The following is a 15,602-nucleotide window of genomic DNA, read 5'->3' on the forward strand; positions in this document are numbered from 1 at the left end:
AATTCCCCTGTAAATATCCATTTCAAGGAGAGATATGATTTTAACATGTGCACACACACACACAGGCTATGATGACCCCTTGTGGTGCTAAATTGTGTCAAGAGGTGTTGACAATTTTTGTGAATTGAAGATCTGAGCAATTTAGTGGACTATATTTTGTGCAATTACCATCCAAAAATAGATTGTGACACACAAAAAAGTCGAGTGGAGTGTGACTGAGTCAACAGGGCCCAATGCATATATAGGGGGTCCACACACAGTCCTGGGAGTTGATTGTACATATAGGGTCCACAATTTGCTGCTACGCCCCTCATTACGGCTGCTTTATTCAACATAATGGAGCATGTGTGTTGTTTTGAAGAGCTTCAGTCCAGTGGTGATCCGTACACCTCTACTTCACAGAGAGTGAGATACTCTGCACGTCCAGGTATCACTACTGTCACATAGCGTCCCTCCATGCCGTTGCACTGAAACGTCTTAGAAAACCCAGCAGGAATCGAGGAGATTACAGCACACCTGAGAAAATGGTTAAAAGGGACAATATTTGCTGTACATAGTCCAAGTTATGACCCCATTACTCTTTAATGGTTTACTATTACAGTGGGTCTCCCACATGAGGTACAGTGTAACCAGTGTAACAATATGTAATACCATGTAGTGTAATACCAGTGCAACACCATGTACCAATTTTGTACTTACCTCTAAGGTTAGGGTTAAGGTTAGGGTTGGTATATGGTATTACACTGGTATCACATTGCATGGTATCAAATATTGTTACACTGCTTATTACACTGTACCTAATGTGGTAGATCCACTGTAATAGTGAACCATATCCATTATATTCAAAATCTGCGCTTAAATTATGGCATAATGTAGGCTAGAAAATACACAAACCCACCTAGAGACAAAAAAACTATTTTTGTCTGTTGAGTTGGTCTAGTACTGCACCGTTGGAAGTGAGACACAAAAGGGCAGAAAATCTGTCCTCCAACCTCAACAAAATGTTTTTAAGCCCTGTTTGATTAGCAGGTTAGTCACTGCTGGAGCCGGTTACTCATACAGTATTTGCTCGAAGTGGTCATGGCAGACAATTTGAACAACAACATTTGAACCTACAGTCCTTAGTTTTCCGAACTATGCAGTGTGAGACTAAACTCATCATTTTACTGCTGTATAGTCTGACTGGCCAGGCTAGTCAAAGTGTGCAGCTATTAAAACATTATTATATGTATTGATATCCCTGGATTAACAGTTCATGAACTCTCTTTGGAAAACTGACTCCACAGGGGGTGGCACCAGGGGCGATAGTGAGCAGCATTTAGGTTTTTTGTTGTTGTTGTTTTTTGTTTTTACTGAATTCACATTTAACCCTATTCAGACTGGGCTTTTTTGGCATTCCTGGGCCTGGGCCCCCTCATAGCTCATGAACGGAATACGGTATGACCACCAAACTTTGGGGAGATGATCATGAACATCTATGAATGACATCATTTTTGTGTCATTATCTGGTATTATGATGTCATTATGACATCATCTGATTATAATGCCCAAAATCTCGCCATAATGTATTTTCCATCAAATTTAGGTAATGCACTTAAATTTTAATGATTAACTTATATGCTTCAGACCACTTTAATGCTCACAAAGCTGTCTGATGCTAATGGAAATAACAAAAAATATGAAAAAGGGACAATAATGAGATTTAGATCAGTGATTTTCGATCAGACATACCTGTCAGAAAAGTGTTGCCATGGCAACGGTAAAAATGATGAACATAATCTTTTGGTACTAAGCTGTAGCCAACTAAATTTGAGGAAAAGTCACCAAGTTTCGTAGTCATAGCTTAAGTCGTTAATGAATTATACAACATCAAAGTTGGTGCGGGCTCTTTTACCTGGGGTTATTGATGCCATTGTTGTCCAAGGAATTGCCAATACGGATTTCAGCTCCATTTAGCCGACTGGGGACACTATCCACAGTGTTGGTGATGATCACTGAGAAGACTTTGTATGTCTGGAGCAGGTCCACCCTCCACCAGGGGTTGAGGTGACCCTCTGTGTGAGTACAGGACCCATGACCCCATATTCCATCTCGATTCCCATCAATGGCGTTATAAGCAAAGCCGTTTCCATAAAGGTCTGATTGAGTGGCTTTCCCTCTTAAGGCCACATTCTCACCTGCAATGAAAACCAGAATTCCAACAAATGTAACAAGGGTGTGCATATTATGTAATAACATTTTTCTACTTTATGCATGTATTCATTTTAATTGTTACATACTGTGTTTCTTAAGAGATCACTTACCAGTTGGTGCCAAATAGCCATAAATCTCAACCTCACAGAGACTTAAAGTCCTTTCGGGGCCTGGCAGAAAAACATTAACATAGCGACCACTGACCCCAGAGCTGAATGTAAAGGTCTGGCTTTCCCCAGCTGGGATAGAGGATATTACTCCAACTCTGTAGAATAAGAATAGAGATTCATGTAGAGATAGAGTAACAATAATGTAAATGTGTGTGCACAAATGTTCCCAATCAATCATGTCATACTGTCAGAACTTATTTGTGAGCTACTTAGGCCCACACACTCGTCATCATGAGGTGGAGTCTGAATGCAGGGTGCAGTTAAAACACCTAGCTAAATAGTGTGCCAAAAACAACCTGTTCCTCAACACCGGTAAAACCAAACAGTTAATTTCCTTGGTGGGAGCAGGCCAGGGAGATACCCATCATCCACTTCAATGGCAGGAAGGTGGAATAAGCGTCCAGCTTGAAAAGGGAACCAACCTCTCTGAAAACCTGCCGTAGTCTACCAACACCTCCAATCTCCCAGGAGATACTTCAGCATCAATATGTTTACGGACTGAGAAAGAACCATCTGTCCACTGACAACCTGGTATGGGAATTGCTTTCTCAATCAATGCATAAATAATTTTCTCATTGCAGAAAAATGGTGAAACTGCCCCACACATACACTTCACTTCCATCTCTTGAGGATGTCTACAAGAATAGAACCCTGTACACACACATTTACAGCAGCTCCTCTCATTGGCCAACAAACTTCCTGTCCAAGAGACATTTCAGTGTGCAGCTTAAAACCAGGAAGCAGGCACATCTTATTTCCCAACGCTACTAAACTGTCTGAGATGATCTTTCCTACTCACACATGTTAACGACACTTTTTCGTCAAGATGACTGTGGGGCAGTTTATCTGGACATAGGCCTACTCTGGTATATTCTGTAAATTGGGTCCCCTGGGCGAGGGAGTCTGTTGTGAGACCCGAAACACCCAATGAGCTCAGGTGCCAACACTGATGATGTGTCTTAAGTTGCATAATATTGTATGTTAGAACTAGTTGAACTGGCCAAGCCTGTGACCTCTGGGAACAGGCCGGATGACGACCATGAATAGGATGGCGAGACATGGCTGGAGAGACAGCCGATGACTGGAAAGACAGTAACCGGGGCAGATAGGGCCAGCAACCCGAACTGCAGCTCCTGTAAGGGTGCAACCACAAACACGCTACGAAAAGCCCTAATGAAGTATACACCCAGGGGTGTCCGAGAGGGAGGGAGGATGAGCACCCCAACAGGACAGATGAACCAGCAAAGAAGCGGAATGGAAAAACGACTACGAGTGCAGTCTGTCCATGAGGCAAAGTCTGCAAGAACCCGCATGGTCTAAAGATCCACCAGAACAAAATGATATGCTTGACGGGGACGCAGGTGGTGCAACGCACAGGTCCAGTGCCTGGTAAGACGCAGGAGGAGCCAGGCCAGGAGTCAACCTTCAGCGCCCAGACCCTCCACGCCCCACAAGTCCAACCTCGTTTCAAGCATTCTGAACACCACCGGGTCTTGTGGCCTGCTTCAAACAAAGAAAGACAATGGCTCCAGGTTGATGAAGATCTGGACCAAGTCCTGAATGCTACTGCAAGGGGAAATGCGGACCAGAAGCTGCTGTCAATGTCTGCAATGATCATTAACATCGGAGCAGAAAGATTTAGCATAAAGGAACAACAGCCAACCAGACGCTCAGGGGAGCCAAACAGACGGGAGCTAAAACTCAGCCAGCTGCGGCAGGAACTCCGGCTGCTTGGTTGGTAGTTTAAGGTGACAAGACAGGAGGAGAAAGCCGGCAGAGCTCCGGAGCGTACTGAGGAAAAGGCTCGTCACCCTCCATCGAGCAGAGTGGCATAGGAGGAGGGGTAGAGAGAGCGCCAGGAGACGTGCAGCCTTCATCTCAAATCCCTTTGGGTTCACCAAGAAGATCATTGGTCAAAAGAGAAGTGGCCATCTTGCCTGCATCGAAGAGGAGGTCAACAAGTACCTCAATGCCACCTACAGTGACAATGCAAGAGAGGAAGATCTTGGGCCATGCAGAACCTTGATATCCCCGCCAGTACCCCCCTCGGTATTTAACACCAAGGAGCCAACTTTCAAAGAAGTAGAGGAGGTTGTCAAGGCAGCGAGATGAAATTCAGCACCAGGCCCCAGTGGAGTGCCATATGTTGTTTACGAGAGATGCCCCAGACTCTTGAAGCGACTATGGACAATCCTTAGGGTCAGTCTTTGGTTGGCACAGCAGTGGAGACACCAGTGTTCACGCTAGAATTCTTACTGGCCAGACAAGTGGCCGGCTGCATTGCAGAATACCGGACATTTAGAATATCTAACGGACCTTCCCTCAGCAAAACACATACTCCCTAATGGGTCAAAGTGGCTAGTAAATAGGTCTTTTCTACCAGCAAAACTTAAATTTCACTAGCATTGGGCCAGTTGGCTGGTGTTAAAGAGCCAGCTGCTTGTATGCACAAGGAGCAAATGCGTGCTCTCTTTCACATACCCGAGAGCTCGAATGAACTGAAAGAAAAAAAAGCAGCCAGCCAACGTGCTGCGCGCATAGGCATATCTAGCTAAGTTATCGACTGAAAACATTGTGTTTTATCAGCAAACCCGAAGAGGATTTCCCTACTCAAATTGGGTAACGATGTGATGGTTGTGCAGTAACGGTAACAACGCTACTGAAATTTGAACTGTATTGCGTTGTGTTCCTGCCCTCTCAAGGGAATTGACACGTTCCGTACGACGCTCTATATATGTGGGCGTGTGAGATACATCCACTAGCCATTTTGGCCTGTGATGAAAAAAGTGATAAAGCCCTGCATACACTTTTACTGGGACTTCTCATGAGCATATCGTTCACTGAAATGTTTAATTTGACCCTCGACTGTAGCCTAGCCTACTTGGAGATCCACCACCATTTTTCAGTAGAGGTAAAAGTGAAAGTGATTCGCTGCGATGCTGCGCATGCCATCGCATTGGGTCCCAGGCTTGACTTCGCAACTGGGCATGAAATGGTTGTGCAACCGCAATGCCCTTTGTGTTTACTGATAAAATAAAATAAAAAAAAACTGAATTGTTCCTCGACATCAGTCAGCGTGAGTCAAGTGATAGGGAAGCAACTTGATTGGGGAGAACGTGGGGGACGAGAGCGCAAGCAACACTATTGCGTGCGGTTTAGACTACGACACATTCATTTACATAGGCTATTCATAACTATTTTCGGCTTTGTTCAGTTTCATATCACTGGTGTTTTGTGTAACATTCAGTATTTAAAATAGCTAATATTATTTACTGATTAATTTCAGTCATTTTTTGCCTGACATTTTGGCCGGTCACATTTTATTTTGCCGGTCATTCATGATGCAAAACGATCAATGTCCGGCCACAGCCGGCTAACGTGAACCCTGGGAGACACGCAGAGGGGGTCTGGATTTCAAAGGAAGAGAGCTCAAGTACCATCAAGCAATTCAGGATCATTTCACTCCTCAGTGTCGAGGGCAAGATATTCTTCAGTATTGTTGCTTGGTGCTTAATGGAGTTCCTCCTGAGGAACACTTATATCGACACCTCTGTGCAGAAGGGAGGAGTCCCGAAGGTCCCAGGATGCATTGAGCATACAGGAGTTGTTACCCAGCTGATCCGGGAGGCACGAGAAGGCAAAGGAGACCTGGCAGTCCTTTGGCTTGACCTTGCCAATGCCTACGGGTCCATGCCACACAAGCTGGTGGAAACCTCGGTAGACTGACACCACGTTCCAGGCAAGATCAAAGACCTCATACTGGACTATTACAGCTGCTTCGGTTTGAGAGTCACTTCTGGAGCAGTAACATCTGCATTTCATCGGCTGGAGAAAGGCATTATCACACACAGGATGCACCATTTCTGTGGTATTGTTTTCTTTGGCCATGAATATGGTGGTGAAGTCAGCAGAGGTGGAGTGCAGAGGACCACTCACCAACTCTGGGGTGAATTTCCCAAAACCAAAGTTGCTAACAACATTAGCTACTTTGCTGTTTTCAATACATTTTCCCATTGCCAACTACCGAAGTTGCTAACAGGCTAACAACTTCTCTTTTGAGAAACTCACCCCTGGTATACGACAGCCTCCCATCCGAGCATTTATGGATGACCTGACGGGCATCTGTCCTGGGCTGTAGCTGGATCCTCCAAGACCTAGAGCATCTCATCAGCTGGGCCCGGATGAACTTCAAGCCAGCCAAGTCCAGGTCACTAGTGGTGGAAAAGGGGAACGTTTCAGAGAAGTTCCGCTTCTGAATAGGAGACACCAAAATTCCATCTGTATGAGAGAAGCCAGTCAAGAGCCAAGGCAAGATCTATGACTGCACCTTGAGGGACACTGCAGTACTCCAAGCAACAACGGAGGAGTTGGGAACCTGGCTGACTGCAGTGGACAAATCAGGACTACCAGGCAAGTTTAAAGCCTGGCTTTACCAGCACGGTATCCTGCCTCGACTGCTCTGGCCACTGCTGGTTTACAACGTGCCAATTACCACTGTTGAGTGCTTTGAGAGGAAGATCAGCTCTTTCCTACGGAAGTGGTTGGGCCTACCACGAAGCCTCAGCAGCATCGGCTTGTACGGGAGGAACTACAAACTGCAGCTACCCTTCAGTAGTTTGACGGAGGAGTTCATGGTGACCCGAGCAAGAGAGGTGCAGCTGTATAGGGACTCCAGGGAAATCAAAGTCTCCTCGGCTGGCATAGAAGTCAGGACCGGCAGGAAGTGGTGTGCTCAAGAGGCAGTTAACCAGGCTGAGTCCCGCTTGCGTCACAGTGAACTGGTGGGAGCAGCGGCATCAGGGCGGGCAGGACTAGGAAGCAACCCTAGACCTTCCTACAAGAAGGCCAAGGGGAACGAAAGGCATCAGCTAATCCAGGAGGAGGTCCGGGCAGGAGGGGAGGAAGCCCGCTGCAGTAGGATTGTAGGGATGCGGCAGCAGGGGGCATGGACTCTTTGGGAGGAGGCAGCGGCTCGGAAGGTTTCGTGGTCAGAGTTATGGTAATATGAGCCACACAGGATCAAATTCCTCATCCAGTCCTCCCAAGCCCATCCAACCTCCACCGTTTGGGCTTGGCTGAGAACCCATTGCACCCTCTCTGCCAGAAGGCGGGAACACTGGAGCATATCCTTAGCTGCTGCCCGAGAGCACTTGGAGAGGGGCGATACCAGTGGCGCCATGACCAAGTGCTACGGGTCATTGCAGAGGCCATAAGCACAGGGATTTCCACCAACAAACACCAACAACCAGCAAGACAGGCCATAGTCTGGGGAGAAACCACAACAGCTAAGGAGACAATCAGGGGGGCTGCTGGCAACAGCCAGGGACTGGCAGTCGAAGGTTGACCTAGGGAGACAGCTCAAATTTCCGGAGAACATCGGAGTGACCACACTCAGGCCAGACATGGTCCTGGTGTTGGAAACAACAAGACAAGTGGTCCTGCTGGAGTTGACTGTCTGGGAAGACAGGATGGAGGAGGCTTTTGTGAGGAAGAGGGCCAAGTAAAAGGAACTGGCAAGTGAATGCCGAAGCAGGGGGTGGAAGACCCAATGCAACCCCATTGAGGACGTATTCAGAGGTTTCGCTGGCCAGTCTCTGATCAGGGCACTTAAGATGCTGGGACTGAGAGGACTGCAGAACAGAAAAGCCATTAGAAACATCAGTGATGCAGCAGAAAAGGCGTCCAGATGGCTGTGGATCAAGCGGACGATCCGTGGACAAATAAATGCTCTTAAGACACAAGCCGGGACTTGATCACCCCCGGCTGGGTCCCATGGGCGAGGGTGTCTGTTGTGAGACCCGAAACACCCAATGAGCTCAGGTGCTAACACTGATGATGTGTCTTAAAGGGACACTGTAAGATGTTTAGTTGTTTATTTCCAGAATTCATGCTACCCATTTACTAATGTTACCTTTTTCATGAATACTTACCACCACCATCACATTTTAAGTATTCATTATGACTGGGGAAAAATGCACTTTTCATACATGAAAAGGGGGATCTTCTCCATGGTATGCCATTTTGAATTTCCAGAAATAGCCATTTTTAGCTGCAAAAATGACTGTACTTGAGTCATACTAGAAAATATTAATTCATTACTTAGTAAACTTTCATGGAATGATCAAATTTGGCAATAGACTACACAATTTCAATGAGCAGCATAGTTGCAGTACCTTTTCTGACCATTTCCTGCACAGTGTACCTTTAAGTTGCACAATAGTGTATGTTAGAACTGTACACAGTAGATTATTATTAGATGCTGAACTTTGTTACTTTGTCACTTTGCGTTCTTACGTATTTGTCACAAACCAGCCCTGACCTGCCCTGCAGTCCGATGTGCAGTGACTGGCCTTGCGTACACTAGCAAACGTTCTCCCTGCACTGCTGCCATCTGGTGGCCATGTTCTGAACTTCACCACACCACCAGAAGCCAATCACCAACCATGGCCTTGCTACAGCTGCGTCCATTTCACTCATCAGACTCTGCTTTAAAACCCAGCCAAGGACTAGTGTCATTGCAAGATTGTTGCCTACAACTCCGAATGGTTCTCTGCGCTGATCATGTTCACGCCTTGCCAAGTTTTTCCTGTTCCACGCCTCATTGCGCCACGTGAGTTTTGTCTGTGATTTTTTGAAGTATTTTCTGGACTCTTGCCTCGTATTTTTCAGATTTTTTGTTCTACTTTTTGGAAGTGCATTTTGACTTTTTGCTACACGAGTGCTTTTCAGTTTTTGAGCTGTGAGATTCTGCCACGTGAGCTTTTCCTCAGTTTTGGACAATTTTGGGATTTTTGCCCCTTTTCTTTGCCTGTGATTTTTTCTCATTTTTTGAAACCTGTTGCCACGTGTGCCTATCCTATGTTTTGAAGATTTTTGTGTTCGCCTATCTATTTTGGCCTTCCTGTGATCTGAACTCTGACCGTTTTTTGACTACGTTTTTTGCCTACGCCCCCTGTGCCTCTGCCTGTGAACTGCCTATGCCTCGACCCATGCCTGCTCTTGATGTTGAATTGCCTCACCCCTGTCTGCACCGTTGCCTTGAAATAAACACACTTTGATTGAATTTTTTGTCTCCAGTCTGCTCCTGGGTTCCCTAGCTTTTTTCAGGCCACACGGCCCTGACAGAACAATCTTGCCAACATGAACCCAGCAGACCTGGAAATGGTGAAGAATGCTGTAAAGGAACAGGGAGTCATGCTAGGAACTCACCAGCAAGGCATTGTTCAAGTTAATAGTAACCTGGAGACTGTTGCTGAGCAACTTAACTCCCTCTCTGCACAGGTGCAACAGCTTTTGTCCAATGCTTCTCAGCCCCAGCCGACCCCCCCACAAGCGAGCCCAGCTCCACCCTCACCGGCCACACCCTCCCCATTCAGAGAACCTAGGCTGCCTGCTCCTCAGCCCTACGATGGTAACCCCGACAACTGCCGTTCATTCCTCTCACAATGTTCTCTAACCCTGGAACTCCAGTCTCTTGCTTTTCCAACAGAACGTTCCCGAGTAGCCTACCTCATCACCCTCCTCACTGGCAGGGCCCGGGAATGGGGAACTGCTGTCTGGGACGCCAATGCCACCTGCTGCTCATCCTACAAGAGCTTCACTGATGAGATGAGAAAGGTATTTGACCGCTCCCACGCAGGCAGGGAGGCTGCAAGAGAGATCATGGCCCTCCGTCAAGGTACCCGTTCCGTTTTTGATTATGCCATTGAGTTCCGCACTCTGTCTGCCTCATGTAAATGGAATGATGACGCCCTGTATGATGCTTTCCTGAATGGCCTGAGTGATTCAGTCAAAGATGAACTTGTCCCAAGGGAGTTACCCTCTGAGCTTACAGAACTAATGGACCTGGCTGGACGCATTGATGCTCGTATCAGGCAGAGGAACCGGGAGAAGACTTCAGCCTATCTTCGACCGGGTGTGAAGGCTCCTCCACCTGAACTTCCACCTCCTGAACCAATGCAAATTGATCGTGCTCGGGTAACCCCTGAGGAGCGCCAACGCCGACGAGACACAGGTGCCTGCTTCTATTGCGGAAAGGTGGGTCATTTTGCTCTTACCTGCCCCCTAAAAGACAAGGCCCGCCAGTGAGAATAGGGGGCCTGGCGGGCGCGACCACCGACCCCTCCCCTGCCCAACGCACCTACCTCTCCATCTCCCTTTTGCATGAGGACAAGAGTCATGCTCTTCAAGCTCTTATTGACTCAGGTGCTGACCGTAATTTAATTTGCTTGGCTACAGCACAAAGACTGGGAATTCCTCTATCCCGCCTTGAGAACCCCCTCTCTGTCCTAACCCTCAATGGCAATAGCTTGGGCACAATCACCCATAGAACTATCCCTGTTACATTAAGAATCTCAGGAAATCACTCAGAGTTGATCTCCTTCCATGTCATGAAGAATCCCCATGTTCCCATAGTTCTTGGATTCCCTTGGTTGTCTGTGCATAACCCCCATATCAACTGGTCTGACAACAGCATTTTGGGATGGAGTGCATTCTGTTTATCCTCATGCCTGGGCTCTGCTTTCACTACTGTCCGTCCCTCATTAGCTGCAGATGAGTTCCCTGATCTCTCTAATGTCCCAGAGGAGTATCTAGACCTTAAGCCCGTGTTCAGCAAGTCCCAAGCTGTATCCCTACCCCCGCATAGGCCTTATGACTGTGCCATTGAACTCCTTCCTGGCTCTTTTCCACCCAAGGGCAGTCTGTATTCCCTCTCCCCCCCTGAAAGAGACGCCATGAAGAAGTATATTTCAGACTCTCTGGCTGCTGGAATCATCCGCCCATCGTCATCACCTGCTGGAGCTGGTTTCTTTTTCGTGGGGAAGAAGGATGGATCCCTCCGCCCATGTATTGACTATCGAGGCCTAAATGACATCACAGTCAAGAACAGGTACCCCTTACCACTCATGTCTACTGCTTTTGAACTCATCCAAGGAGCCTCTGTTTTTTCTAAACTTGACCTAAGGAATGCCTACCACCTAGTAAGAATCAGGGAGGGTGATGAATGGAAAACTGCCTTCAACACCCCTACTGGTCATTATGAATACCTGGTGGTCCCTTTTGGTTTGACCAATGCCCCAGCTGTTTTTCAAGCTCTTGTCAATGATGTACTGCGAGACTTCCTGAATGTTTTTGTTTTTGTTTACCTCGATGATATCCTTATATTTTCACCCTCCCTTGAAGCCCATAGGCACCATGTCAGGCAAGTTGTACAGCGGCTGCTGGAGAACAAACTCTTTGTAAAGGCTGAGAAATGTGAATTCCACAAAGATACTGTATCCTTCTTGGGCTTTGTCCTCTCCCCCTCCAGGATACAGATGGACCCCCTGAAGCTGAAGGCAGTTAAGGACTGGCCCACACCTACTACAAGGCGAGCCCTCCAACAGTTCCTGGGGTTCGCAAATTTCTACCGGCGGTTTATCAGAGGCTACAGTTCCGTGGCTGGACCTCTCACCGCACTCACGTCCACCAAGACCTCCTTCCATTGGAGTAGGGAGGCTGAGAAGGCATTTGCAGACCTAAAAAGTAGGTTCATTTCTGCACCCATTCTGACCATTCCTGACCCGTCTGTCCAATTTGTAGTGGAGGTTGACGCCTCTGAGTCAGGTGTGGGGGCCATACTGTCACAGAGGTCTTCCAAGGACAACAAAATGCATCCATGCTCCTACTTCTCTCACCGCCTCTCTCCTGCAGAGAGAAATTATGACATTGGGGATCGGGAGTTACTAGCTGTCAAGATGGCATTAGAGGAGTGGAGGCATTGGCTGGAGGGGGCTAGCCCTCCTTTTATTGTGTGGACAGACCACAAGAATTTAGAGTATCTCCGTACTGCCAAGCGCCTGAATGCTAGACAAGCAAGATGGTCTCTTTTCTTTTCACGGTTTAATTTTTCCCTCTCTTACCGTCCTGGGTCCAAGAACACTAAAGCTGATGCCTTGTCCAGACAATTCTCCTCAGCTACGGAACCCCACTCCCTGCAGACCATCCTTCCTCCAAGATGCCTGGTGGGGGCAGCCATGTTGGGGATTGAGGTCATCGTCCAGGAGGCCCTGAACCAGGAACCCGGACCAGGTAATGGGCCCCCTAACTGTCTCTTTGTGCCTTCAACTGTCCGCTCTCAGGTGCTGGAATGGGGACACAGTTCTAAGGTCGCCTGCCATCCAGGGTCCGAGAGAACTCTGGCAGTGATCGAACAGCGTTTTTGGTGGCCCTCCATGAAGAGCGATATTCAGACATTTGTGGCCGCCTGCGACGTCTGCACCAGAAACAAGTCAGGTAATAGACCCCCAGCGGGCCTCCTGAGACCTCTCCCTGTCCCTCATCGTCCTTGGTCACACATTGCTGTGGATTTCGTGACTGGGCTACCCAAGTCTGAGGGCAACACATGTATTCTGACTGTGGTGGACAGATTCTCTAAGGCAGCCCACTTCATAGCTCTGCCCAAGTTGCCGTCTGCTAAGGAGACTGCTGAACTATTGATCATCCATGTCTTTCTTTCCGCCTACATGGCCTACCCTTTGATATTGTCTCCGACCGTGGCCCGCAGTTTTCTGCCCAGTTCTGGAAAGCATTCTGTAAACTAATTGGTGCCTCTCCCAGCTTGTCTTCAGGTTTCCATCCACAGACCAATGGACAGACAGAGCGGGCAAACCAAAAGCTGGAAGTTGCACTCCGGTGCATGACCTCCCAAGACCCCACGTCATGGAGCAAGACACTTCCCTGGGTGGAATATGCGCACAACACCCTGCCTACGTCTGCCACGGGCCTCTCCCCATTCCACTGCTGTCTGGGATACCAGCCCCCGCTGTTCCCTTCACAGGAGGAGGAGGTCGCCGTTCCTTCAGCTCAGGCCTTTGTGCGTCGCTGCAAGAAAACCTGGGCCCGGGCCAGAGGTCAACTCCTGCGTTCTGCGGCTGCCTACAAGCACCAGGCAGATAAACGCCGGTCGCCTGCTCCGAGGTACAAGGCAGGCCAGAGAGTGATGCTCTCCACTCGGGACCTTTCCCATTAAGACCACTTGCCGCAAGCTGCACGCCCGATTCATCGGCCCATTCACCATAACCAAGGTAATCAACCCATGCTCTGTCCGTCTTCGTTTACCTTTGACTATGCGCCGCATTAATCCCTCGTTTCATGTCTCCCAACTCAAACCCCTTGTCTCGAGCCCCCTGTCCCCTGTTCCAGCCCCCCCTCCTCCTCCCAGGGTTGTTGATGGCGGTGAGGTGTTTGCTGTGAGGCGGCTCCTGAAGGCCAGGCGGCGTGGCAGAGGTTTCCATTACCTGGTTGATTGGGAGGGCTACGGTCCGGAGGAGCGCAGCTGGGTCCCTGCCCGGTTTGTGGTGGACCGCACCCTGATCGCTGACTTTCACCGGCGGCATCCTGAGGTCCGAGCTGGGACGCCTGGTGGCGTCCGTAAGAAGGGGGGTCCTGTCACAAACCAGCCCTGACCTGCCCTGCAGTCCGATGTGCAGTGACTGGCCTTGCGTACACTAGCAAACGTTCTCCCTGCACTGCTGCCATCTGGTGGCCATGTTCTGAACTTCACCACACCACCAGAAGCCAATCACCAACCATGGCCTTGCTACAGCTGCGTCCATTTCACTCATCAGACTCTGCTTTAAAACCCAGCCAAGGACTAGTGTCATTGCAAGATTGTTGCCTACAACTCCGAATGGTTCTCTGCGCTGATCATGTTCACGCCTTGCCAAGTTTTTCCTGTTCCATGCCTCATTGCGCCACGTGAGTTTTGTCTGTGATTTTTTGAAGTATTTTTTGGACTCTTGCCTCGTATTTTTCAGATTTTTTGTTCTACTTTTTGGAAGTGCATTTTGACTTTTTGCTACACGAGTGCTTTTCAGTTTTTGAGCTGTGAGATTCTGCCACGTGAGCTTTTCCTCAGTTTTGGACAATTTTGGGATTTTTGCCCCTTTTCTTTGCCTGTGATTTTTCTCATTTTTTGAAACCTGTTGCCACGTGTGCCTATCCTATGTTTTGAAGATTTTTGTGTTCGCCTATCTATTTTGGCCTTCCTGTGATCTGAACTCTGACCGTTTTTTGACTACGTTTTTTGCCTACGCCCCCTGTGCCTCTGCCTGTGAACTGCCTATGCCTCGACCCATGCCTGCCCTTGATGTTGAATTGCCTCACCCCTGTCTGCACCGTTGCCTTGAAATAAACACACTTTGATTGAATTTTTTGTCTCCAGTCTGCTCCTGGGTTCCCTAGCTTTCTTCAGGCCACACGGCCCTGACAGTATTAATGGATAAAGATCAATCTTACCAATTAACAAATTCAAAAGACACCGCACACTGCTTACTGTTCTTTTTGTTCACCTTCTCCTGCCTCACGCCTGCACCTGCATTGCTGAGGGCTTGTGCACAAGGACTATCTTGAACATAAATCTTATCAAATTCTTTAGTACTACAGTGTTCCCCCTCCTTGATATGGGCCTACTTGTAGCAAGACACAGCTAGGGAAGTGTTTGCAATAAACATTTAATAGTGTTCAACAACATTCATTAAGATATTTTCAGTGTATTCTGAGTTTTTAATGAGTTATTTCCTGCTTTTTAAAATTGAATCTCACTGTGTGTTGTCGTTGCCGTTGTCAATAAGGGAGCTGCCAATGCGAATCTCAGCTCCATCGAGTCTCTCAGGGCAGCAGTCTCCTCTGTTGGTGATGACCACTGATGTGATGATGTACTCCTTCAGTAGGTCAACCCTCCACCAGGGGTTAGTATCTTCATCAGTGAGAGTGCAGGATCCATGATGGAAATGTGAGTCCCGATTTCCATCAATGGCATTTTGGGCAATGCCTTCCCCCGCGTATGGCGATTTCACAAGGTCTGACTGGGTGGCCCTTCCAGTCAAAGCTAAATTTCTTTCCGTCAAGCATTCTTGACATTAATATGACAAACAATAAAATACATATTTTTAAATATTTGTTTATAATACAAGGGAACTATTAGAGGACAAACCTATGCCCTGACCGCCATTTGATAACTACATTGCAGTATACTGTAAGCCTCTATTAAGAGATATGCACACAAATTGGTTGATTGGGAACATTTCTGTTAAGAAGCTGTTTTATCAATATTGGGAGCACACTCTCATAAATGTATACTTTTGGTAGTACAGCTCAAAACAAAAATGAGGGAAACGTATTAAGCTGATGGTCATACAAAATTAATTAAAATGTTATTATCAGTGTAAAAGTGTAATAGTGGCTTACCTTAAAAAT

At 47.6% G+C, this 15,602-nt stretch overlaps 1 protein-coding gene across 1 annotated transcript; it reads right to left on the reverse strand.

Moving 5' to 3' along the window:
• Window positions 1–15,258, reverse strand: LOC134443334 (uncharacterized; the record flags this gene model as incomplete). Its single annotated transcript, XM_063193180.1, has 4 exons — window positions 1–516; window positions 1,895–2,177; window positions 2,304–2,458; window positions 14,949–15,258. Coding segments are annotated over 4 exons (899 nt in total), but the record flags the coding sequence as incomplete, so codon positions are not given.
• Between the last annotated feature and the right edge of the window lie 344 nt (window positions 15,259–15,602).

The sequence above is a fragment of the Engraulis encrasicolus genome, unplaced genomic scaffold, assembly GCF_034702125.1.
Source record: "Engraulis encrasicolus isolate BLACKSEA-1 unplaced genomic scaffold, IST_EnEncr_1.0 scaffold_314_np1212, whole genome shotgun sequence".
NCBI lineage: Eukaryota > Metazoa > Chordata > Actinopteri > Clupeiformes > Engraulidae > Engraulis > Engraulis encrasicolus.